This window comes from Thunnus albacares, chromosome 18, assembly GCF_914725855.1.
Source record: "Thunnus albacares chromosome 18, fThuAlb1.1, whole genome shotgun sequence".
In the NCBI taxonomy this organism is placed as follows: Eukaryota; Metazoa; Chordata; class Actinopteri; order Scombriformes; family Scombridae; genus Thunnus; species Thunnus albacares.
The window spans coordinates 12,545,764-12,569,985 of NC_058123.1; the positions used below are offsets into that span (position 1 = coordinate 12,545,764).

At 41.8% G+C, this 24,222-nt stretch overlaps 1 protein-coding gene across 6 annotated transcripts in view; it reads right to left on the reverse strand.

The window, feature by feature from the left end:
* Positions 1-22,148, reverse strand: part of sema4d (sema domain, immunoglobulin domain (Ig), transmembrane domain (TM) and short cytoplasmic domain, (semaphorin) 4D) — a 44,347-nt gene extending 22,199 nt beyond the window's left edge. Inside the window, exons 1-3 of one of the 6 annotated variants that reach the window (XM_044334016.1) lie at positions 21,994-22,148; positions 10,763-10,878; positions 3,065-3,123 (exon numbers count right to left, since the gene is read on the reverse strand). Coding sequence is in view for 5 of the 6 variants with exons in the window: in XM_044334013.1 (XP_044189948.1) it covers positions 10,763-10,800 (38 nt within the window). In the remaining variant the exon portion in view is untranslated. Of the gene's footprint in view, positions 1-3,064; positions 3,124-10,762; positions 10,879-15,582; positions 15,632-15,744; positions 15,971-21,993 lie in introns of those variants that run through there. The other 5 variants (XM_044334013.1, XM_044334015.1, XM_044334010.1 and 2 more) reach the window with 5 other exon arrangements.
* Positions 22,149-24,222: the final 2,074 nt, after the last annotated feature.

Here is a 24,222-nt window from a genome sequence, read left to right on the forward strand (position 1 = left end):
GATAAAGAGCACACAGGTGGTTTTACTTCAAATGTCACTGAAAGGAAAATGTCACATATTTTGGGGTGAAAAACTGGTGATCCATGCGGGGGGGTCACATGGAAGCCACCATTCACAGATTTGATGTAGTTTCCTTGAGGCAACTGTGATGGCAGCCAGGCCTTGGGGCGTATAATGTGGGGCTATTTTGGGAAGCTGCGAAAGCCCAGCTGAAGGTCTTGCGGTCCCAAGCTGGTGAATGGTAGTCGCATTGGTGGTAGGTTTTTTTTTTTTTATTTAAAAAAAACAGCAATAGCCAAGGGCAGGTGACTTCAGCTCCCAGAGTGGAATAAATGTCTGGGTCTGGGTTTCAATTCAATTGATGTGAAATAAAACTGTGATGATGCCCCTTCATTTGATTAACATGGCAAACATTTTATAGATTTTTGATGAGGTTGTGAAAGAACATGATGAGATAAATAAAGAAAACACAACAAACCATCTTTGAAATTACAGTTGCTAGGCTTTCCCACCAGTCAGGGGACATTTGAAGGCGCTGTAAACATCACTAAACACCCTGCTATATTTTCTCCTCTCCTTTCTGCCTCTAAGGAGGGCTCCTTTCTCCTCTGCTTTTCTCTCAGCAGTCTTCAACAGGCACTGATTTCATGGTGGTAATTTTGGCTAGCAGAGACAAAAACCTCCTTTGGAGTGCTGTGTGAAACACCACACAACGCTAACAGTGTGTCCTCCTGAACTTGGCATACCAGAAGATAAAACACTAATTTTACCACTCCCTTCACAGCAGAGAGAGGGATAAAGAACACAAAGCCAAGCCTCAATCTTTTAACAGTTATCACGCAGATTTCTCGTGATCTGGTGAGCACATTTAGAGCACACTTCCATCCTTACGGTAATGAAAATAACTGAATCCATTTGGGAAAATTAGGACACTTAAAATTCAAGCAGCTTATGTAGAAAAAATACTTGAAAAAAATCTAAATCCGGCTAAGAGTAATGTAAATCACCTTGGTTCCTGCTGCGACACATGAAAAGCTTTCTATGCTTGCAGGGCACATCATACGTTTACAGAGGCGGTGGCAAATTTACTACTTGAAATTTTAGTAATTTTTGAAACAATGGTTCCCTAGTTTCACACAGGGGTAAACAAAAGCAGGCTTCTCATTTCTTTCAGATAAAAGTTGAGTTAGTGGGACTAAAATGAAGATTATTGCTAGCAGGTTTTATTAGCCGTAGCTTGTTCGATAACTCAAATAAACTGCATGAGTTGGTTGAAAACAATATCCAGCTGACTTTTTAATGTTTCCAGCTGACTTGTCTAAAACAAGAACCGCGGAGAAAGGTCTTAAGAACGCACGCGGTGGCTGTATGCAAGATTTAATACAAAAAGACTGAGGCTACGTCTACATGTTTCCGGCAAAACCTCAACTTCCTCATGAGTTGATGAGGCATGCAGAAGACATGAACAGCTTTTCTTGTGAGTAGAGCTAGTTAGCTTAAACTATATAATTATACAATTAGCTAACATGCTTACTGAAGAAAAACAGGAGTATGAACAATCCAAATAAAGGATGGAGGCGCTAATGTTACTCTGACTTTGATATAGTAGCATCTCGGGATCCACATAATGAATATGTTGTAAGGTGACTTGTCACCCCACATATTTAGCTAGTGATATGCTCCTTGGAGCTGAGAGGAACATTACATTACTACTGTAGGTAGGAAAGCTGGTTAGCTGGCCAAGCTAACACACTTTAATCCATTCCTTACAATTTTGCTCTCCTGTTATAAGCTTTGGGAAGATGATAAAAAAAAAAACCCTCCTATCTGTCTAGATGCTGAGTATTGCTCTTACTAGAGCCCCATGTAGACAATGTTGTCAACTATTTTAGTGGAAAGTAGCTAAAGCCTGTTCAAAAAGTCGCTAGATGTCACTAGATGATGTAATACGCCTATTTACTCATAAATGACATCATCAAGATTTAAAAATTAAAACATTTTAAGCTTAACTAGCTATATCATGAGTTACTTTTTACAGCTGAGAATGTTTCATATGCAGGCTGTTGTATAGACTGTAAATTGAGTGTTGTGAATATGGAGGATCCGGACATTGGAGTAAACTCACTCGTGTAAACTCACTGTGTGTCTTGACAGTCAAGATAAATAATTTGGAATAAAAACAAAGAAGGAGTTCCCCGGACAATCAATGGGGATCAGTGATTAGTCATTTGTTACGTATATTCACAGTTTATTCCTGTTTCTGTCTGGCTGATGATTGGTCGACTGAACGTGCTGTTGCTCTGTCTCTGCTCTCTGAACACAGTCAGTCCAGAGAGCCACAGCCACATTAGTGCACATTCACTAAGAAAAATGTGTGAATTTTTTCGATTAAAAGGTATTAAGATCTGCCCAAAAAGTCACTAGATTTGTTGCTAGTCACTTTTTTAGAAAAAAAAAGTCTAAAAAGGGTCTTAAAAGTCACCAAATCCAGCAAGAAAGTTGCTAAGTTGGCAACACTGCATGCACTTGGCATTTGGAGTAATTCAAAGCTTGACAGGAGAGAGGTTTAACAAATAGTCAATTGCAGAGCAAAGCTACAGAGCCAAGCATAAGCTGGTTGTCTAAAGCCCACTGGAAGCAGGCACACAATGTACACAACATAATAATCAACACAACATGGACCATCAGGTTGCTTTCAAGCAGATATAAAACAAGAGAATCACAACTTAAAAGAGGAAAAGAAACCCAAAATCACACAGTGAATGCAAATGTCAAAATGATTAACAAAAAAAAGCAAAGTATCATTCCAAAAAATGCAAATTTGGAGTTTTTCTCCACAGGCACCAAAGCAAAGCAGAATCAAAGTTGGGTTGCCCAGGTGTGGTCATGCACAGGGGAATTAAAAAAAAAAAAAAACAGAGAAAAGCCCCAAGGTGGTTACAGGTGGGGGGAGTCAGAGAAGCATGCAGCATTCGTGTTGAAGCATGCAGACCCGTCAGCAGCTCAGTATCGTTCTGCACAGCGAAAAAAAAAGGGAAGGAGAGAAAGGAGTAGAGTTTCTGACCTGTGGATCCTTACAAGATGCGACGCTCTTCCTCCGGAGAGAATTATAAAATCCTCAAGCTAGGGAAGGGGGGGGGGGGAGAAGACAGAAAGATCAGACAAGACAGTTTTGTAGTGTGTGTGAGTGCCTATGAGAAAGAGGAAGAAGTTTGGGTGGATGTGTTGAGTGTGTGTATGTGTGGTTAGTTGTCTAGACCATGGTCAGATAAAATGATGAACCAATGAAAACACACACACTGCACAATAAAATGATGAACCAATGAAAACACACATTGCACAATAATATATTCACAGGAAAGAATACCACCGCTTCACCCGTACAAGCAAACACACACACACACTCACACACACAAGTGAGGTAGATAAGTGTTCTGGGAAGGACAAAACAATTACATAGCTACATATCCTCTGACCACCAAGCTGGTGAGATCATATACTGTTATGTCTGTCAGGACAGCATGTGTACTTTTTATAACCAAGGACAAATTAATGGTGAGCAGCCAAATGATAAACATTATTTTGTACGAATACCATCAGAGGAACCCGAGGTCTGTGACCACGATATTAATTTCCTCTTCAGTGTCTTGAACTGGCTGTTCGCTGTGGCCTCACACCATTTTCCAGCCTGGGGAGTACAAATGTAAGGCTGTGGGCAGCCGTGTCTGTAGATGGATCAGTTGTAAATAAAGTGAAAGCACTCTCCCTTCAACGCTGTTGAATCATCTATGAGTCAACAGATTCAACTATGAGAGGTCAGACACAGCCAAGCACAACTTCTATTGTCAAAAAACAAGTATCACGTTTGATAAAATTATCCATAGTGGAGAGCAGAGAGATGCAATGACTGAAACGAGGTGGTCAACTTGTGGTGACTTTTGGGAATCACGACAATAGAGCTGCAACTAATGATTATTTTCATTGATGACTGATCTGCTGATTATTTTCTCAATTAATCCTTTAGTCTATGAAATCTTAAATAATAGTCTGAGCCCACAGCGATGTGTTTAATTTGCTTTCTTTGTCTGACTAACAAAAACCCCAAAGATATTCAATTTAATGGTCATATATGACAAAGAAAAGCAGCCAATCTTCACATTTGAGAAGCTGAAACCAGAGAATATTTGGCATTTTTGCTTGAAAAATAACCATTAATCAATTATTTTGTGCGATCACAACTAATTGCTGCAGCTCTATGCCATAACTGACTGTGCAACCAGCCAATCGTCATCCCTAAAACCACATCTCTAGCATGACTAAAAACATCATTACTCATTTATTGAGTGTAACGCTCAAAAGCTTAGCTATTCTGCTGCATCAGGACTCTGTGGTCGTGTTTGATCACATTTGATAGACAGTGCTGGTAACATAAGCACATAAGCCAATAAATTTTGATTTAAACATCGCTTAATCCACTGTGAAGAGCACAGGCAGAAATCTTTCAATTGAAATAACCGAAGCTGTTCTAACATTTTTTTGTGTTCACATAGGACCACATCCCTCACAGTAAGAAGGTAATTGAGAGAATAGGATTTCAGGACCTTTAAATTTTTTTGTACTGCGTCAGCACTGGAGTTGTGCATCACTAATGAAACAAAAAGAGAACAAAAGACTTTGAGGAATAATCTGCATCAAGCCACAACAGAACAGTCAGCTGGAAAAATTCTTTTGCTTTACTTTTTAGTGCATGAAAACAAGACTGTATATTTCAAAAGGGAGGGTAAGTTGAAATCTTCTTACTGCCATTGTGACAGATGGTTGGGCCTCCATTCACAACACTTTCCAGTCTGTTCCCTTAGACTGCTTCCCTGAGCTAAATGAAAACTCTTACAACAAGGCTGAATACATTCTCCTTGCACAAGTACACAAGCTTTATTTCCCACAGTCCACTACAGTCCGACTCTGTTTGAGTGGAAAACATGGGCTTACATATTTACTTTGCCTTGACTATAGTTCAGTTTGGGACTTGTGGTCAATTTCCACTGGTAGTTTAAACAGAGAAACGACGTCTAATTATCACTAAATCACAAACAATCTTCAATCCATCTTTAAACAAATGAGAAAAAGATGAGTTATGTAGCAAAAGTCAGTAAAATTCCAAGATAGCTGACTAAATCTGTCGGTATGGATGACGCCGGCAAAGCAACAGATACTGTCCGAGAAGAAGTAGACAAATTTTTCCAGACAACTGAATTCAGGTCACCCAAATCAACCCAAATATGCAGATTCATTAGCATTTGCTTGGTGGGGGTAAGCTACTGTAATGCAACCGCCCCCTGCTCTCCTGTATAAAAGAATAATCAGATTATGTTAAGTAGAGATGATACACACCAGACAACAGACATGGGCAGTTTCACTTACAACTGATCACATTAAGACAAAGAAAAGCTTTGGATGTGCAGGGACCATAACGGTATGTTACTGTCTTTCCGCTGCTTGTTGACCACAGTATCCTGTAATGAAGTCGGTTGCGGTGAGGAATATTTTTCCGTATTAAGATCGCTTTATTGCATTTCTGTCATCGAGTATAGATTTTAGCTGACCATAAATGATAGCACATTACTTCAGATCAGTTTCATGGTTACTATCAGTTTCATGATTTCCGAAGCCACAGACGACTATTCACATAGATCAAGGTCAAGCTTGCTGGTTGCAGTGAATAGCCACTTTTAAAAGACGGTAATGAGAAAGCCATGCGGACCTTCAATATGCACAGTATCACCCTGTGATTTTCCATTTTCCTCCAGACTTTCCCCATTCTTCACTCAGAGACACACACACAAAGAAAAAAAACATGTATGCAAGCAAGCACAAATACACGACACAACGAGTCCCTGCCTCTCGGCCTCCTCTGACAGCATCAATGCAGCACTGGGAGAAGATGACAGTTGCGTAAGATTGATGAGCCGTAGGCCAAAGGTTACATCCCCCTCGACATCCTTAGGAAGCACTTTGACTCGGCTTCCCTCGGCTCCCACAAAACCCTGTGACAGCTGATACAGAGTTTTTACTATGCACCCACGAATCCCGATGACATTAGTGACACCACGCCTTCGCATGTCTTAATTCAAGATGTGCTGAGTGGGTGTCGGGCCTGTGGGCGAGCTCTGCAGTGCCCCCCAAACCACGCCCTTGGTGACACAGCGTTCTGGAGAGGGGACAGAGAGGAAGTGAAAATGTCACGGGTCTGAGTTTTCTTAATTGATGAGCGGACTTGAATGAGGACTGGCCAAAGCTGGCCTTTTGAGGACTCTTCAAGCCAGAACAAATTTATTAATGGCCCTTCTTCAGAAACCCAGCCCATGGTAAACATATTGACAGGCTGGGCTATTGAGCCCTCTCCACTGTGACACCTGATTTTCCCAAGTGCTGATAAAAAGGTCCCAGTTTGAGCTTTTGTCAGTATCTTATGACCACCACTCCCTTCCTCTTACCAGTATCCTATGTAACACAACACTGGTTCAGGTATATTAAACCAATGCCTTAATGCCGCTCCTTAAATCATTTGACCGAAAGTCTCCAGTTGGCTCCAGGAGTTTTTTTCCCCCCCTTGTCACTTAACAGAAAGTCACACAATGACAGTTTAAGCTGACAAAAAAGACAGCTTGGGTGTTTGGCAGCTTTCTAAGGGTGTAATAACAAAGTAATACATACTTCGTTATTACAGAGAGACCATACGTAAATGGATATGTATGGATATCATATGCTTATGTAAGATTAGCATGCTAAGCTAACAGTGACTTTATATCAGCGCTGTGATGTTTTTCAGAGCACACAAACAGCGTAAACACACCTGTCACCTGCCCAGCACAGTGCTGTTAAATCCAAACACCTCAGCTACACCTTATTTTTTTATACAGTCTACGGGCTACACACATCACAGCACGGCTACGCTAACAATCCAAGTAACAAGTAACCGGAATTTGGCACTGATTGATCGAACATGAATAGGTAATACCAATGTAATTTAGTTGGTACCCTTAAAAGTTTGTTAGCCAACACTAGTAATCGCACTTGGGTGCAATAACCACACCGAGACCCTTTAGAGGAGGCAGTTTGTTTGTGGTGGGAACGTGATCCATCCTCAATCCGCCCTGAACACTCGGTGTACTCTGCAAGTTTGAGTAAAACGGCTCCCGTAGCCAGGTGAGCTGTACATAGCGGGATGCAGATGAACGAATTTAACAGTTGTTGGCAAGCCTTATTTTTTTTCCCCACCTGCATCCCAGGAAGGTCCTCCCTACTCTCACTTTGATTGGCTAGTAGTCGTTGCTTTCGTTGGTTAGGTTTGGGCATAAGGAGTGAGATGGTTAGGGTAAAAATATCTGCGTCAAAGCCGATCAGAGGCAAAGTAGGTGCGAGTCTTCGCAGGATGCTGGTGGGATAAAAAAATAATGCTGCTAGAAACTAGCTAGAGAATGAATTGAGGTAAGACCTGGACTAGTACGCTGTATTTGGCCAGTGAACATGTGGCTTGCGGTGCTGCATTTTTGCTTGCTTGGACTTTCCTCTGTGTGAAAAGAAACCCGACCAAGGGGGGAACCAACTCAACTGATTCAGACCAGATAGGTGTGAAAATGCCCCAAATGACAAAGTGTTGCAGTATTCAAAGCTTTGCTTGACAGAAAGCTCTTAACAAGCTCCTATTAGTGGTTTTGGATCCTCGCTCCCCTGAGACTGATATGAATACACTCACACGTGGGACCTTGACTGGTACAGATACACAAAGCACACAGACATCCAGTAAACTGACAAAGGCCACTCATCTCTATGACTGTGTGGTCATTCTTGTAAAAAAAAACAAAAAAACCCTACACCACCATCCGATCTCACACACACACACACACACTCTCATCTGTGCAACCATCCTTACTGTCCATCTATAAACATCCCAAGCCTCTGACAGGGCTGTCAGTGTGCACCACCACAGGTGGGGGAGGGAAGGAAAAACGAGAGAGGACATAAGAAGAGGGAGAAAACAGGCTTTGGTATGAGAGAGGATATTCAAGCGTGCAAATTCATACAGTGGTTGAAGAGAAGGAAGAGCGAGGACAAAGAAGAGCGAGGAGAAATGAGTAGGAGGCAGATTCTCCTTATGGAAAACAAGAATGGAACAGTTGCATAAAGAAATATGATAGTGTGGCTTGAGCGCTTAAGGAACACATTTTTTACATCTTTCTTTTGTTTTTGTGTTTTTCCCCAAAGAACGGTGAACTTAACTGAGAGTTTAACACTTCAGACAAAATAACATATTTTTTTAATTCATTAAAAGCAACATTTTCATTGGACTACATCCTCTCTGTTCATTTGGGATATTGTCTTTCATAAATGATGCAATACAGTAAACCCTGGTGAAAATCTTTCTGAAAGGGAAAAAAAAAAAAAAAAAGAAAATCCAGATGAAATTCCTATTCACTCAAATCCTGGATGGAGGGTGCATGGACTCTGTACTTTTGCACACACACACACATACACACACACACACACACACACACACACACACATACACACACACACAAAGCAGTGTGTTGAAGAGGATTATGCAGGCTTGAATTTCAACAGAAAGAATCCCTGTCTACAAGCACTACGGAGCAAATTTGGCTTTTGAAACTTTCCTCATCCCAGGGCATCCTGGTACAATAGGAGGCTAAACTTAAAATCCTGCGACTGAAACATGTTCATTTTTGAGGACGCGAGAGCAGATAAAATCAGCTCCCCGAATCAACAGCAACATCTGCGTGGAAAACACAGATACAAAGCTCTTTAAACAAACCCAATGTGAACATTGCGCACTTGGCAGTCACGGTGTAAAATGGTATTCCACTTCTTGTTTTGTCCGCGTGCCAGCTTGTATCTGGGAATATCAACTGGAATGCACATATCTAAAAAGGAATGTCGACTGATATCCCGCTTTGTGTAAATGTTTGCTCATGAGCGAGCTAGAGAAAAATAACGGAGCATTTGTGTGCGTGCCTCTGTGTGTGTGTGCGTGTGGGTGTGTGTGTGTGTGTGTGTTAGTAAGGAAAATAAGTAGCCGTCTTCTTCAGCCTTTGTATGAATCTTAAGTAGTCCCATGTGGAGGGAGGCTTTGTTCGCCGTCACCGTCGGGGGGCACGTCCTCCAACTTTTCCCCTTACTTCCTTTTGGCATAACATTTATCATTCTTCCCCCGATGAACAATCATCCTACAACATGGACTAGCATCTAGCGCACAATAAACTACCGCCCCCCCCCCCCCCTCCTCTTGTGCCCTTTCTGGTTGCTGGGATACCTTTCATCCAAGGGGACAGCTTGTCAACAACATCATCACTTACTTAGAAACTCCCAATCTTCACTTTCATTTTGATTTGGTCCAGCAGAGCCTTAATAAAATTTTATGTTATGTCCAAAACTCTTAAAAACTTCCAAGCCTGAATGTCCAGCTCTGTAAAAAAACTGGAATGCAACCTTGAGGGAACGGCTGAAATTGTACAACCTACTAATTTGCAAGAGAAATTCCCCTCTGGGCAAATACAGCATTATACAGATTGACTAACCAGCTAGATGCACAATATTTTCTTGTGACATTATAGTGTGCTGGCCAGGAGAACTACCCTGAGGCCTGTTTCACAGAAAGACTGAGTGACTCACCAGACACCCCCCCCCCTTCCCTGTCTTTCTCTCTCTCTCTCTCTCTGAGAGGGTGAACAGGTGCATAACTAATAAGTGGAGAGATACTGGGGGGTTGACTAAGTGCATACAAACACTGAACCACCGCTATCTCATTCACCAACTTCGCTCTTTGCGTATACATTTATTCTGCCTCTTCACTAAATCCTGCAGAAGCCTCCATTATCACTACGATTTATCTGTGGCATCAAAGTATTCTGAAAAACAACCTGTTTTTTTGGTTTTGTTATGGGCCAAACTTTTTTTTTTTTTTTTAACTGCCCCTTTCATTTTCTGTAACTCAAGCACATAATAGGCCTGACCTTGTTTGGCCCTCACTATGTTTGCGCCTATCCCTTTCAGCTGACTGGCCTGCACCACTTATTCCGCTTATTATGAACACTGACAGCAGATTATTTTGCTTACTGCACCCAAATTCTCCATCCTCTATATAGATCAAATCCTACAAATACCGGACTGAGAGACAAAGGCAAAGTTGACAAAAGAAACAAAAAAAAAAAAGAGTAAAAGAGATAGAGAGTATAGAGAACTGGTCCAAAATGAAAAGAGAAGGGAAAAAGATGAAGGAACCGCAAAAAGAGAAGAGAAGGAGCAAAAGAAGAGGTAACACAGCAAAATGCTCAAAGCCCTTTAAATGACTGTGTTTTGTCGGGGAAATAAAGACCAAGTAACAGCAGCAGCGACATACCAGCACAGTGAACAAGAATGCAAATCAGCCCTGATGCAAATGTCATACGTCTTCAGGGGCAAAACAGACTGTCTTTATACCAACCCCCAACCACAACACACTTCTTTCTGTGCTATCAACCCCCCCCCCCCCCCCCCCCCCACCCCCCCCCCCCCACCCCCCGATTCTCCACCAGTTCTGTACTGAAACACTCTCACACTTCCAGTCAGACAATCTTGCACAGAGCGAGAGAAGTAACCACAACAGCAGTGCATCATCTTCTTACTTCAAGCTAAACAAAAAGGCCAAAGAGCACAGTAGGCGGTATACACAAATCACACCCTTGAGAAAAGATAAATCACTTACTTGTCTGTCATGGCGTCGGCTAGCGAATACTGGTTCATTAAAACTTCTTTTCACTTTTCTTCACACAGTTAGAAATGGTTGAGGGTGAGGGCAAGGGCTAATGTCCCAACGCCAGTCTGCAAAAGATAGAAAAGCGATGCGAGTTAGTTTAGAGGAAATCACTCATTCACACCTGCAGGAGGTTGAAAATCTTATGTGGGGTTTTCCCTTCCAATCTAACTCCAGGCCTTTGTATTATTGGCAGCTGCCTTTGTAGCACTTTAACAACTTAAACCGACTCTGAGGTGAAGAAAATAACTCAGTGCTCTGTCTGTTTCACCTCAGAAAACCCTGCGCCTGTTCAGCATCTTTGACAGCAATGGCTTTCCCCGAAGCTAATGGTGCAGCAGAGAGGCTGCTTTCAACTGCTGGAGATATAATGTTAATAACAGAGGAGCACTCCGCCTCCTCCTCATTTTGTTACAGGCAGGAGACTGTAAGTTGCTTTCAAATTCATTAAATAATGCAGTAAACTTTTTAAAATAAAAAGGTTGTGGTCCATTTATCTTATCTGCCAGTTATGTTTCATATTGTATTTCAGTGGACTAAGGACACCAGTCAATGGTTTGGCACACGGTATACTGGAGAAAGAGACTGAAAATTAGGTATGCATGATAATATCAGCACATCATCCGTATCAGCCAATAAAGGCTTTAAAAAGGTGCAGTGTGTAGAATTTAGTGGCATCAAGCGGAACGGACTTGGCAGAAATATTATATAATATTCATAAGTATGTTTTAAGTAGTATATAATCACCTGAAAATAAGAAAGGTTGTGTTTTCATTAGCTTAGAATGAGCCCTTTATATCTACATAAGGAGCGGGTCCTCTTCCACGGAGCCCACCATGTTGCACTGCCATGTTTCTACAGTAGCCCAGAATGGACAAACCAAACACTGGCTCTAGAGAGGGTCATTTGTGTATGTCAAGTTATGTGGCCACCATAGGTTCTCTGACACGCTTGCGAGGCGAGGGGGAGGATATTCAGTTGGTTGCAATCTGCAACCTCACTGCTAGATGCCACTAAATCCTGCACACTGGTCCTTTAAAATGAAATATCGGCATCAGCCCAAAATGAACATTTCTGCTAGTATGACAGACCAATAAGATGATGTTTTAATTATGCCTACATGCTGGATGCTTGACTAAATGCTCAACGCCCCGACCCCGATGCAAGGGTGTGCACGCACCGTGACATCATCACGTCTTCTTGCGTCAAGCGTCAAAGAAGATACAACAATATGTCTGCAGTGTGGAGGTTTTTTTTTTTAAAAGTGTCCAACACGGACAGCAAAGTTGTTATTTGCAATGATTGCTCGGCATCAGTCATGTGATGAGGAGCATTTCTTCAACACTTGCCCATTTTAAGAACCATCATCTTGATCATTACGACAAATTTGTGAAAAACAAAGAGAAACAGTCACCGGCGAAAAAACCTGTCCTTTGATAAAGCCAAAACGCTGTACGACGCTCTTACTTTCACATGATCCCTGTGGACAGAGATTACATTTATTTACTTTGCAGCTTGTGAAATAGGTCAAATTTGCCCTGGTTGTGGCTTTTGCCAGGATTATCTCAGGGAGAGTTTCATCCAAGCCTGTTTAAGTAGGATGAATCTTGCAGTTTTGTTTGGAAGAAAATGTTACATTAAAATAAATATGCCATGTTTTACATAAACTAAGTTGAAGTAGTTTTCTTGTTTTGCACAGTGAATGTGAACATCTTGAAGAGCATTGTATTGCCAGAGGGCCATCACGATAAGAGTTGGCATAATGATATGTTAATTCCACTACAGATACAACTTAATGTTCTCTGCAATTAAGTGGGGAAAAAATGCAATTAGGTGGAAAAAATATCCCTACTGATAATATTGCCCCCTCTTCTATTCATTCCATTGAGAATCGGTTCTGAATCAAATCAACACCCAAGTATCATAATAGCATCGTATCAGGAGATCAGCATATCGTCCCAGGCCTACAAAGTAAACACTGTCATTTGTCACAACCCTTATTTTTCAGCTTTTTGTTCCATCTTGGTATAAAATTAAATCTCTTTGGACACTTTGGTCTGTCAAATCGTTAATTTTTCACTTAAGCGCACAACACTCTGAAGGTGCAAACTGTGTACACAACACCACACGTGCCTTTGCCACCTTTGTCTCAGAAAAATCCAGGAAAAGCCCTGTTACGGAAAATGACTTAAACTATAGTAACTTATTTACAGTTATAACAATGATACACCAAATATATTCAGCATATTGATAAATACAAGTGTGAAACATTATATGCTCCACCTTTGTGACACTGTTTGCAATGGTGATTGAGTTCAAAGTCCTTTTTTCACCTTTTTTTTATGTGCATTATTTTGTTCTATGTGTATGTAGGTCAAGCAGCTAGATGATTCAGTGTTCAAATACTTCATAAAAACAAAAAGCTCTGAGCAAATCACTTCTATTGTGATGGATAATGCATGTCTGTAAAAGACATTAAGGACAACAAACCAAAAAAAAAAAAAAATCCACTGCAACAAGCCATTGTCCGGGCTGGGACTAACGTCTAACTTTGCAGACATGCTTCACTTGCTCACAATTAGCCTAGCAAGGACTGGTCTCTTCAACTTTCTGGGGGATACTGTTACCATAGTTACCAAGGCAGCCAACCAGCCAGCTTGCTAGCATAAATAGAGTGCACCAAGAAATCCTCCGGGTAGCGAGCTGACAGTATGAATCCAATCACAGATGAAGAATAGATTGTGTGACAAAGAGGCAATGATGACAATTTTGGAACAATGCTGCTGGTTATCAGGCGAATCAAAGCATGCATAATCCCCCAATTATCACTAATAATACATTCATAAAAATGCAAAATTCATATGTAAAAACACACCTCTGCTGATGATGCATTATTTGGGAATGCATATAAATCAGCAGACGTTTACAGCCAGCATTTTGATTTTGAAATTTTAATGAGGCAATGAGAGCAGGCACATCCTGTATCCTGCTGGCTGATGATGAGCAATATCCAAAACATGGCATTAACTCTTCAGCTTATCTACCACTAAAAGATTACAATAACATCACTTTAGATTTATAGATTATTTGCTGTTCCGCTGGTGTAACACAGATTGTGACCTGCCAGAATGGGATTTAGGTTCCATAAGCAGATAAAAAGGTAGATACCAATTTATTCCACTGTCAGGGATCTATAATAGACCTGAAGCAGAAAATGGGAGCGTTTGAATCATATGTTTTACCACACTCACTCAAAAACATGTCGATTTCAGTTGATAATCCACCGCAGATTAACCAAAGAGGTATTAATGGTTTTATCGCTGGTCAGCTGATAGGGCTGGAGGGAGACGGAGGAGTGAAGGTAGGGTCTCGACCCCGCCCAGTGCTATCAGCCCCCGAACCCAGACAGACAGCCACCAGCATCGGAGACAGCCAGTGGCAGTCTGTCTGTGTGTGTGGAGGGTCATGGCTCAACGGGCTGATGTGCCTCCTGCTTTCCTTTCCCCATTTCACACAACAACATCAAGACCTCCCCTCTTTCCTGACGCTCTGGTGCATCTGCCTACCTGTCAGTATGTCACTTTGATTTTCCTGTCTAATAGCAGCTCACTAAACTTTTGCTTGTGTGTCTGTCTTCCATGCGGAGACAGACATTAGCTGTATACACCCAAGTCATTTCCGGTAATCAGTTTAGTTCCATTTCCTCTGGTCTCTCATCACACTGTGTTTATGGGAATTTTTTTTTTTTTTTTTAAAGATCAGGGTCATCTTCCGAGAAGGCTTTGGACAATGCCTACGTTTGAACGAATGCTTACCAAATGTTCTTGTTCCAGTCTTTGTTGCAAAAGTGCAGGCTACACCAGAATGTTACGGATGAAACGTTGCAGCCTTTTCCTGAAGAAACACAATAAGCCTATTTCCAAATGAAATAACTAAATTGCTTAAATATGCAAAAGTCTGTGCTTTTGCACAATGTGGCAAGTCCCTCCCGAGTATGAGAGCTTCATATGAGAAATGTCCCATGCTCACTGTGGTGATGATGCATGTAGTGTTTTGCTGCTAAGCAAAGAGTTCCTTACCCAAAACCCAAAATTAAACTCTTGCCTTCTCTTCCTTGTGCAAACAATGATACAGTGCGTGGATCCTGGCTCAAAACTCTACACACCAGTGAACGATAAAGAGCAGTTCAAATCATCCTGCAATAGGTTTGCAGCTGGCGGCTAAAAAAGATCAGGTGAATGACACAGATAGAGTATTTTCACGGGGGAGATAGGGACCTGCTTCGAGCTGGAAGAACAGTGCTCTTTGAAGTAAAAGCAGCAGCACTTGAAAAGACATGTTAGCTAGCTTTGATCTGTCTGAACCCCAGCGCTCACAAACAATTACACCAATATCTTTCTCCAAGTGTTTCAATGCCCAGTTTAGATGAACAACTTGTGGCGTGGTGAAAGGGAAAATCTGAAATGTCCGAGCTGGGAGGATAATGCCACTCCTTAAGACTCTCGAGGCAGATTTATGACCTGACAGCAGCCAGCCAGGAAAAAAACAACTCCTTCTACACACCTTACTATAAACAAAACAACAGATATAGGTGAAAATAATAAAGATGCTGCCTCTTGTCTGTAAACATTATCAATCTGAACTCATGCAGCCAACAACAAAACAGTTTATCTGAGTGAACTGTGTGGCTATTTCCTCAAAATAAGTCACATTAGAGTCCCATTCACTGCATCATGAGGACCTTCCACCCACCAAAACACTGAATTATTTACCTCCCAGTTGATGATTTGGGTAAAAATAGCATGCACCGCACAAGACACTCTCTCCACTGCACAGCTTAAAAAAAAAACCATCTGATTTCTAAAGGCAAAGGAAAAAGGTGTTGACATTGTAAGACGGGTGCTCCAACAAGATGTTTGTGCGGTGAATCTTACCATAATCTGAGTGGGAGGATCCTGCAGGTTGAGAGAGAAGAATGCTGTAGACAGAGAGAGAGAGAGAGAGAGGGAGAGAGAGAGAGAGAGAGAGACGCTCTTCCAACTCGGCTCAGTCACACTGTTATTACTGGAAAAGTCACCAATGGTTTGCATGACAGATGAAAAAAAAAAAAAAATAGAATATGATCATCTGGCACGACTTGTCTGTCACCTCCTTCCTCCCTACTGCCCGGTCGTGCCTCTTCTCTTTCACACACTCCCTCCTCCTTCGGTCTCCCTCAGCCTCTCCCTCTATCTTGCGCGATAAACACTTTCAAAAAAAAAAAAAAAAAAAAAGCGCACGAGAGGCTGTAAACAGTGGAGAGCTTGCATTAAAGGCCTGTTTCACTTTAACGCATGTCAGTGGCAGACTGTCTCCGTCTGAGTGTGTAACAAAACGGCTAGGATTGCCTTTCCCCCCCTGTCACAGCAGTCACACGCTGCTCGCCAGTGAGGAGCGACAGCGCATTGGATCGCGCCTCTGGAAAGCGTCAATGCACACAATTGCTGAAGGGGGGGTGGGGGTGTGGAGGGGGGGGGGGGAGGGGTAATTTGGGGTGGCGGGTGAAGAGGGGGAGGGGGCTGAGGTTAGGGTAGTGTGCATGTGTGTCTGTGGGAGTGTGTCTATTGTTATGGGGACGTTTTTTCTCTCTTTTAAAAAGGAATGAATGGGGACTGCAGGTCCAGCTGCTGCCCTCTCTCAGCACTGTATTTAGCCCTAGGTGATGTGGACTGCGCGCACATATACACACACACACACATACACACACACACACACACACACGCGCGTTAACTGTAAAGACAGTTTGTATCCTCGGGCGATGGATCACTGACGTCGGGATTTGAAGGCTACATCTCATTATGCAAACACTAAACAAATCAACAACAAGCTGATAAAAAAGAAAACTGATTAAAATCTGCTGATTGCAAATTAACTTTCTGTCATGCGAGACCTTTCCCTAGGCAAAACTATCGCCTATAAACAAATGCTACCCCATTAAAAGATGAAAAGTTGGACAAAGACAGACAGCACCTTCTCCTCTCAGCTGTGTCAGACAGTGATATCTACCACAGCAACAGAATGTACTGTATGTAGGCTAGCTCCCCACTCCATTCCCTTCCAGCTCCCTGCTCTCAGCAACACAACGCTGGGAACCTTTTCAAAACATCAAGTAGGCCGTCAATAGCACTGCAGCCTTGCATCAGTAGATTCCTGCACTCTCTGTGGTCAGTCATGGCTGTGGGTGAAGTGTCTTGGGAATCTTCCTGGATTCCCTGCACAGTTTTCATTAATGCAATTACTGTCGGCATTTTCAAACAAATAAGCAGCTGCTGTGCTGCGCTCCCTAATGCAATAACTCCTTTTGCTCACTGAAAAGAACTAAAGTGACTGAGCCGTGCAGGGTGAGGACTGTTCTTCAACTTATTATACTTAAAATGCAAAAAACATCCAGTGTTTATCTTTGCATCAGCTGATTTGAAACTACCATTCAATCATGAGACAATTTTGCTGAGACATCTCTGGAATGCGGCAATGCATTATGCATGGCCGGTAACACGGAAGCACACACAGAAAGTGCCTACACATGCTGCTGTCTGCTTCTGATATGCAGCCAGATGCTACTCTATTTGCCAATAGGAAATTATTCCAGCCTGAGGGTGTTGGGGTACTAGGGTGTGGCAGGGGAGGTTTGTATGTGTATGTGTGTGTGTGTGTGTGTGTGTGTGTGTGTGTGTGTGTGTGTGTGTGTGTGTGTGTGTGTGTGTGTGTGTGTGTGTTTCAAAAGGAGGTGGGGGTTGCCCCAGATGTCTATTTCTCAGAGCCAGCACAGCACACCTCAACATCAGAGCACCACAGACTTGGCCCCTGACCTCTACCCTTTAACTCCTGCAGGACCAGAACAATGAGGTTGCTGCAACTCATACATCAAATTCTCCTACCTTGTTTCCTAATACCAGGACATCTATTTGGCTTGTATAAAAAAGGTCACCCGGTTGTCATTTGAATCGCATTGGTTCCTCTTTCAGTATGCGGTGCATATGATTTTAAATTAAAGTGGGTTGCTGACTCGACTGCGGGAGAATCCTGATAATTAGATTGCTAATGAGCAGGAGGGAACAATAAGGGCCGTGTGTGTCCGTGTCGAAGACGTAGCACCTTTTACAGTGACCTTCACAGCAGGGGGGGAAGTGCTGCTGCCCAGACACTGTCAGACCATTTGCAGGTATTATTCTACCAGAGGGGCTGCCTGACGAGCAAACTCAGCAGAGGGGATGAGTGTAGTAGTGGTCTGTGAAGAAAGCCTCTGACGGCTCATGAATGGTGACCCTCAAACCCATTAGAGTTTATTCAATTACCTGACAGTCACTCACTGTAGGCATGTGAAGAAAAGTGACGTCTCTTAAAACTGGGTCTCCGTTGAGGTGGTTGAATAATTGCATTTGGGTCTGAGGAGTAGCACACAAACGCAGCATGTGTGCTTAATGTGCGCTCCTATAAGCAACACTGGATTCGCTCCAGTAAGAACCGATTTCAATGCTCCAACTTTTTTTTTTTTTTTTTTTACAAGAGAGAAATTTGACAAACAGCCAGAGCTTGGTCTGAACCCAAAACAAGGCATCCAAGTAAATAACCCCTGACATCCAAAACAAGCGCCATTTCTGCACAAAGTTCAGGTTTAAAACAAAGATCTCTTTCAGCCATGTAGCTCCTGACTGGATTCCCACTTCCCACCCATTTTAAATTGATTATTGATGAAAAAAAAAAAAAAAAAAAAGGACTCTAAAGATGGGTTTGCGTGCGCAAGTATGGTTATCATTAACAAGCAAGGGCGGTCTGTGTAATTTAATTTAGCACATGTGAATCCTGTGCTTCCACTGAGTGTGTAAAAAGACAAAGAATAACTTACGGATAGATCAGATTCTCCGCTAACAGAATTCAAACAAATCAAATACAGACACACACATGTTAAAAATAGACCAATTAGCTTTCCCAATATGGGAAGTACCAGAAAGGCTGGCGATTTTTCTACAGTTTTTTTTAGTGCCAACAAATCTCATGTGCAGAACCAAACCAATAATGAATTAATCCTGCTTACAAGTCTTGTGTGTGTGTATCCAAAGCCTGCTATATCTTATTCCTCTGTGCCGTAGACCTCCGTTGTAGTAAAAAACCTATTAAAAACATGTCAGTGAGCCAAACTGCTGCACTCGGTGACATGTTCCTTTGCCATGAGGAGTTTGGGCACGGCAGTTTGTTTAGAAACAGCTCCAAAGACTAATAACTGCAACTATGTTTTCAGTCTCTGGAGAGTAGTTCTGTGTACAGCAGACACCTCTTAGCATAGGCGGGAACACAGCTGCGTTTGACAGTGTTTTGCTAGCTTGTTGTGCTACATATAGCACACTACATGTAGCACAACAAGCTAGCAAAGCACTGTAAACGCAGTGCAACAGTGTGGCCCATTGACGTGTCTTTTACAGTTTTTGGACAACAACAGCACAGAAGAATAAGATATAATCAGGCTTTGGATACACACACAATAATTCCAAGTAGGAATCCATTCAATTCATTGTTGGTTTGGCTCTGCACATGAGATTTGTTGAAAATATTGAAAATTGCCAGCCATATCCTTTAAGATACCTCCCATAAAAAGCAGGTAAGTTAAACAGCACGGGTTCAAATCTACAAAACAAATCAAGACTACAGTTTCACTGCAATGACTGAGGATCAAAAATGATTGTATCAATGCTTGTAACCTGCTTTGTTTCACACAAAATAATAAATCTACATGATTTAACGTTCCTTCCGCAAGAAGCAATGACAACCTTACAACACAAACACAACTTCTAACCTGAGGGAAAGTCAGTGTGACAGACAGAAATGCCTAGACCGCTCAGTGGCACGCAGCCACTGGTTTAATGATTTGTCTGCTGCTGGTGAATGATCACACAGCAATATCCTGTTCTGGCTAGTTCTTCGGGCCCCCCCTGAGGGTCTGGCTGACATGATTGTGGCTTGCCCGGGTGCCACTGAAGCGCCAGCCAGCCCCATCATATTGACAAGATCCGAGTGGCTGCCCCATGCCTGATATGACCCAGCCAAGGACCTGTGGAATCAAACTCGATGAGGCAGAAGAATTACTTATTGAGGCCGCGAGGGAAGGGATGTCATGGCCCCTGCATTTGTCGAAACGCTGAGCGGGGAGGAGAGGAGGTTGAGGCGGGGCGGTTAATGTCACTAACGAAGCAGTGGAAAACAGATTTAGAAAGCACAACAGCTGTATTTAGTGAGCAACTAAATAGCTGGCATGTTTCAAAATTCCACAGTGCTTATGCAATGTAACCCTCCCATATAATGTGAGGGGGATTATTTATTCTTAAGTTAAGAGCATCCATTCATTCATTATGAGCCTGAAATGTTAACAAGTATGTAGAAAAGACAAATGCTGCCATTTAACAAAGTCTTCTTTTATTAGGAATAGGGCTGCAACTAATGATTATTTTAATTATCAATTAATTTCTAATTATTTCTCAATTAACAACATTAATTTTTGGTCTGTAAAATGTCACGAAATAGTGGACATCACGATTTCCGGGCGCCCAAGGTGACGTCTTCAAATTGTCAGACTTTTGTGTCCCAGCAGTCCGAAATCCAAAGATATTCAAGGAAAAGCAGAAAATCCTAGAAATTAGGATGCTGGAACCATTAAATGTTTGCCATTTATTGCTTGAAAAATTCCAATTTAGAGCTGAAATGTTTAGTTGATTAATCGACAGAAAACAAACCTGCAACTATTTTGATAATTGATTAGTTTTTAAATGCAAAACTGCCACAAATTCATCTTCAAATGTAAATAACTGGTCTTCTATGTCTTCTATGGTATTAGACTCAATACTTTGTGGTTTCTGGATCTCTGATCGGACAACATATGAAATATGAAGACGTGACCTTGGGTTCAGGGAAACAGCAATGTGCATTTTTCACATTTCATAGACCAGAAATGAATAAGATGGGAAAATAATCGGCGCATTACTCGACAGTGAAAGTATTCACAGCATTAAAACGATGACCAAAACATCTCCTAATTCACTTTCTGTTGATCAGATAAATCGATTGATTGTTTCAGCTCTAATCAGCAGTAATACACAAGATAAGAGAACTTGAGCCTGTGAAGGCATGTACTCTATCGAAGGGGTAAAGGTCAAGAGGAGTAACAGGGTGGTGATGGTGCAGTTTGAATTATACTGCATCGAGCCAAGAGAGTCATGGAGACGCAGGACTTGGGTTAGCCAGGCCAGAGGGCAAATGGTGAGACAGAAAGCAGCTCCATAACTTCTTATTACTCCCTCCGGTCCACACAGCTCCAACTAAGACTAGACATGCATGCAGGTGAAAGGTTTATGACCATCTGCTGATGAGCCCCAGCTGCACTGCCCTCCTGTCTTGGCACAAGATGCCTTCAAGGCTGAAGAAAAACAACTAAAAAGAAACACACATCTTGAGAGACTGTGAGGCTGCAAGTCAACTATGTGAAATCAAACCAGTGCCTCTTGCAGGTATTTTTTTCACTTGATGGTCCAACTAGTCCACATATAAACTGTGGTAACGTGGATATGTGCTTCAGTGCTGTCAATAAAAGGGCTTTTGTTGTTGCAATGAAAGAGCACCCTTGATTTATGCATGCCAAGGTTAGAAACCTCTCAGTGACCTCTGGGTGCCAGAATGGCATTTTAAAATTGCAAGGGGAGTTTAATCTTTAAAAAGATTTGTGTGGCCACTGCTGGTGGACACGTAATATTATATTCAGGAGTTATTTAGCGCTTCAAGGACAGTGACAAGCGACTGCGTGGACGCAACAGTCAGCCAACTACAGCGCTTGGTAACATCTCATTTTTCTGCAATTCGGCCCAGAAACGTCGCGGGAAAGTGATATATAAGTTTTCTGCGCCGTCAAAACGCGGGACAGCTCAAAATAGAGAATTGCAAAGATGTAATTTTTTCTTCTTTTGTGTCTCAGCAGGGGTTTCGGCTACAGTGCAACAAGTGCAGCTGAGCTGGAAGTCCGCGACAGCACGCATGAGTACGAGCAGCGGGGCTGAAATTACTTCGCAAATTTCAAACAGAAAAGTTCCGCCAGCGTCGCTTTCACCGGCTAGTTGGCGCAAATTTCATTTTGCACGGAAGCGAAAGCGGCTGGTACTCACCGAGGGGAGGTTTTCCTCTTTGTCCCGGTGTGTTAGGAGATGAGTGTCGGTGCAGCAGCAGCGTCACAAAGTTTGGTTTGTCGCTCGTTCTCTCTCTCTCTCTCTCAGCTCAGCGCAGCATGGCGGCGGGGGCCAGAGGCTGCATTCAAACCTCTCCGGGCTGTGATATCAACAGACAGGGGGGGAGGGCACACAGGGTGGTGGTGGTGGTGGTGGGGGAACCGAGGTATCCTTCAGAAAGTCCACAAGCAGCTTCAACCTGGAGGTTTTCTTTTCTTTTCAGCAACCATTGTAGCCATAGATGGAAATTTTATAAGTATATTTACTCAAGTACTTTACTAAATTACAATTTTGTGGTACTTTTCTTGAGTAAACCTTTATAGGCTACTTCTATTTAATTGCATTTTTTACTCAACTGCATTTGACAACTTTAGTTATTTTGCAGATTTATATTATGAATATACATAATAATCAACAATTAGATGATGTATTATAGATTAAGACAGTGGGTCTCTCTCTTTTTTCACGTCAAGGACCCCTAAACTGACACAAATTAGACCCTGGACCCCATTTGATAGGATTTTGCCCCAGGGTCTCCCATCTGATAAGATTTTTGCTTTTAAATGTTTTATCGCAGAAGGCGTATGAAACCCATGACCAAAATAGTCACACATTCTTTTGTTGTGTTACTTATGGATGCAATTATAGTGAAAATAAATTATTCCCCCTTTTCTCTGGGGACCCCCTGGAACTCTCTCAAGGACCCCAGAGGGTCCCTGGACCCCACTTTGAGAACCATGGGATTAAGATACCCAGCAATATATAAATTAGTTAAAATAAACCCAACATTTACCAGCTGCAAAATTTTGTGAAGCATACACATTAATGCATCAATATTTATAATTCAATCATTCTGAAATAGGCCATTCTGCACAATGAGTACTTTTGGTACTTTGTATTTTGAGTTATGCTAATGCTTTTTTTCAGATGCATAACTTTTACTCATAACAGAGTATTTCAAAAGATAGGTACTGGTATTTTTGCTTTCACTGATCAAAGTAAGTAACAAGTTACCAGCCTGAATTTATAAATGGTGCAAGAGTGAATGAGGAATTTCTATCATATTAGTTAATGACAAATAGACCTACATAATATAATTTCATAAAAATGGCCATTTCCAATAGGAAACCTAGTGTTGGAAAGTAACTGAGTACATTTACTCGAGTACTGTACATGAGTACAATGGTGATGTACTTAGGAATATTTGCTTCTACTCCACTACATTTGACAGGCAAATATTGTTCTTTTTACTCTACTATTTGACAACAGAGGTAAACTTTTCATCCAAAATATATGATCAAATCATAAAATGTGATGCATTTTTAGAGAAAACTGCCAAATGTTACATTAAAGTTAGGAGTTAAAATGAGTTTTTCCTACTTTCCCACATCTACAAAAATAATATTATAAATAATAATTGAACACTTAAGGAATAAGGACATAAGGGATACTTTCACTAACAATACTTTAAGTACATTTTGCTCTTAAAACTTCTGGACTTTTACTTGTAATGTAGTATTTTCAAACTGTGGTATTGTTACATTTACTCAACTAAAGGATCTGAATACTTCTTCCCTCACTGCCGAGACCCTAACAGACAGCTGCTATAGGGTTACTACAATGCACACACTTACTATATAGCAAAATGGTTCTTCATTTGTCTATTTTGTCAGTGACCTTTCTTTGCATTTCTCATTGTTGACTCGCCACCAACCAAACTCCAATGAAAATTTGCATTTAAAAAAATGCATGGATGGTGAATACTAATCCCCTTTTCTTGTCTAAAAACAGTCTGATTTTAATTTATTACTGTCTAAAAATATAAGATCAACCTTATACAACCCAACACGTGCAATGTGTGATCGTAAACTCCTCTATATGTCATATAACCTCCCAAATTTCCAGAAATATGACCGAGGACATGACCTCAGTGTCCTCTGTGGCAGCTAGTCATGGGCCTGTTGAAGAATCTTAAACCTTAAACCCTGGACGAGGAACTCTGTAGGTGGGGCCGGTTGGTTTAAAAGGTCACTGTCGGGGGTCAAAGGTTATACAACATTTTCCTAAAGGAGAAGTGAATCAAAAACACAGTGAAGGAAAGACAGGCTGACCCTTGTCTCATTGTGCAGGGCAGAGGCGGAGGGAGTGGGGCTTTCCATGGCACTGCGG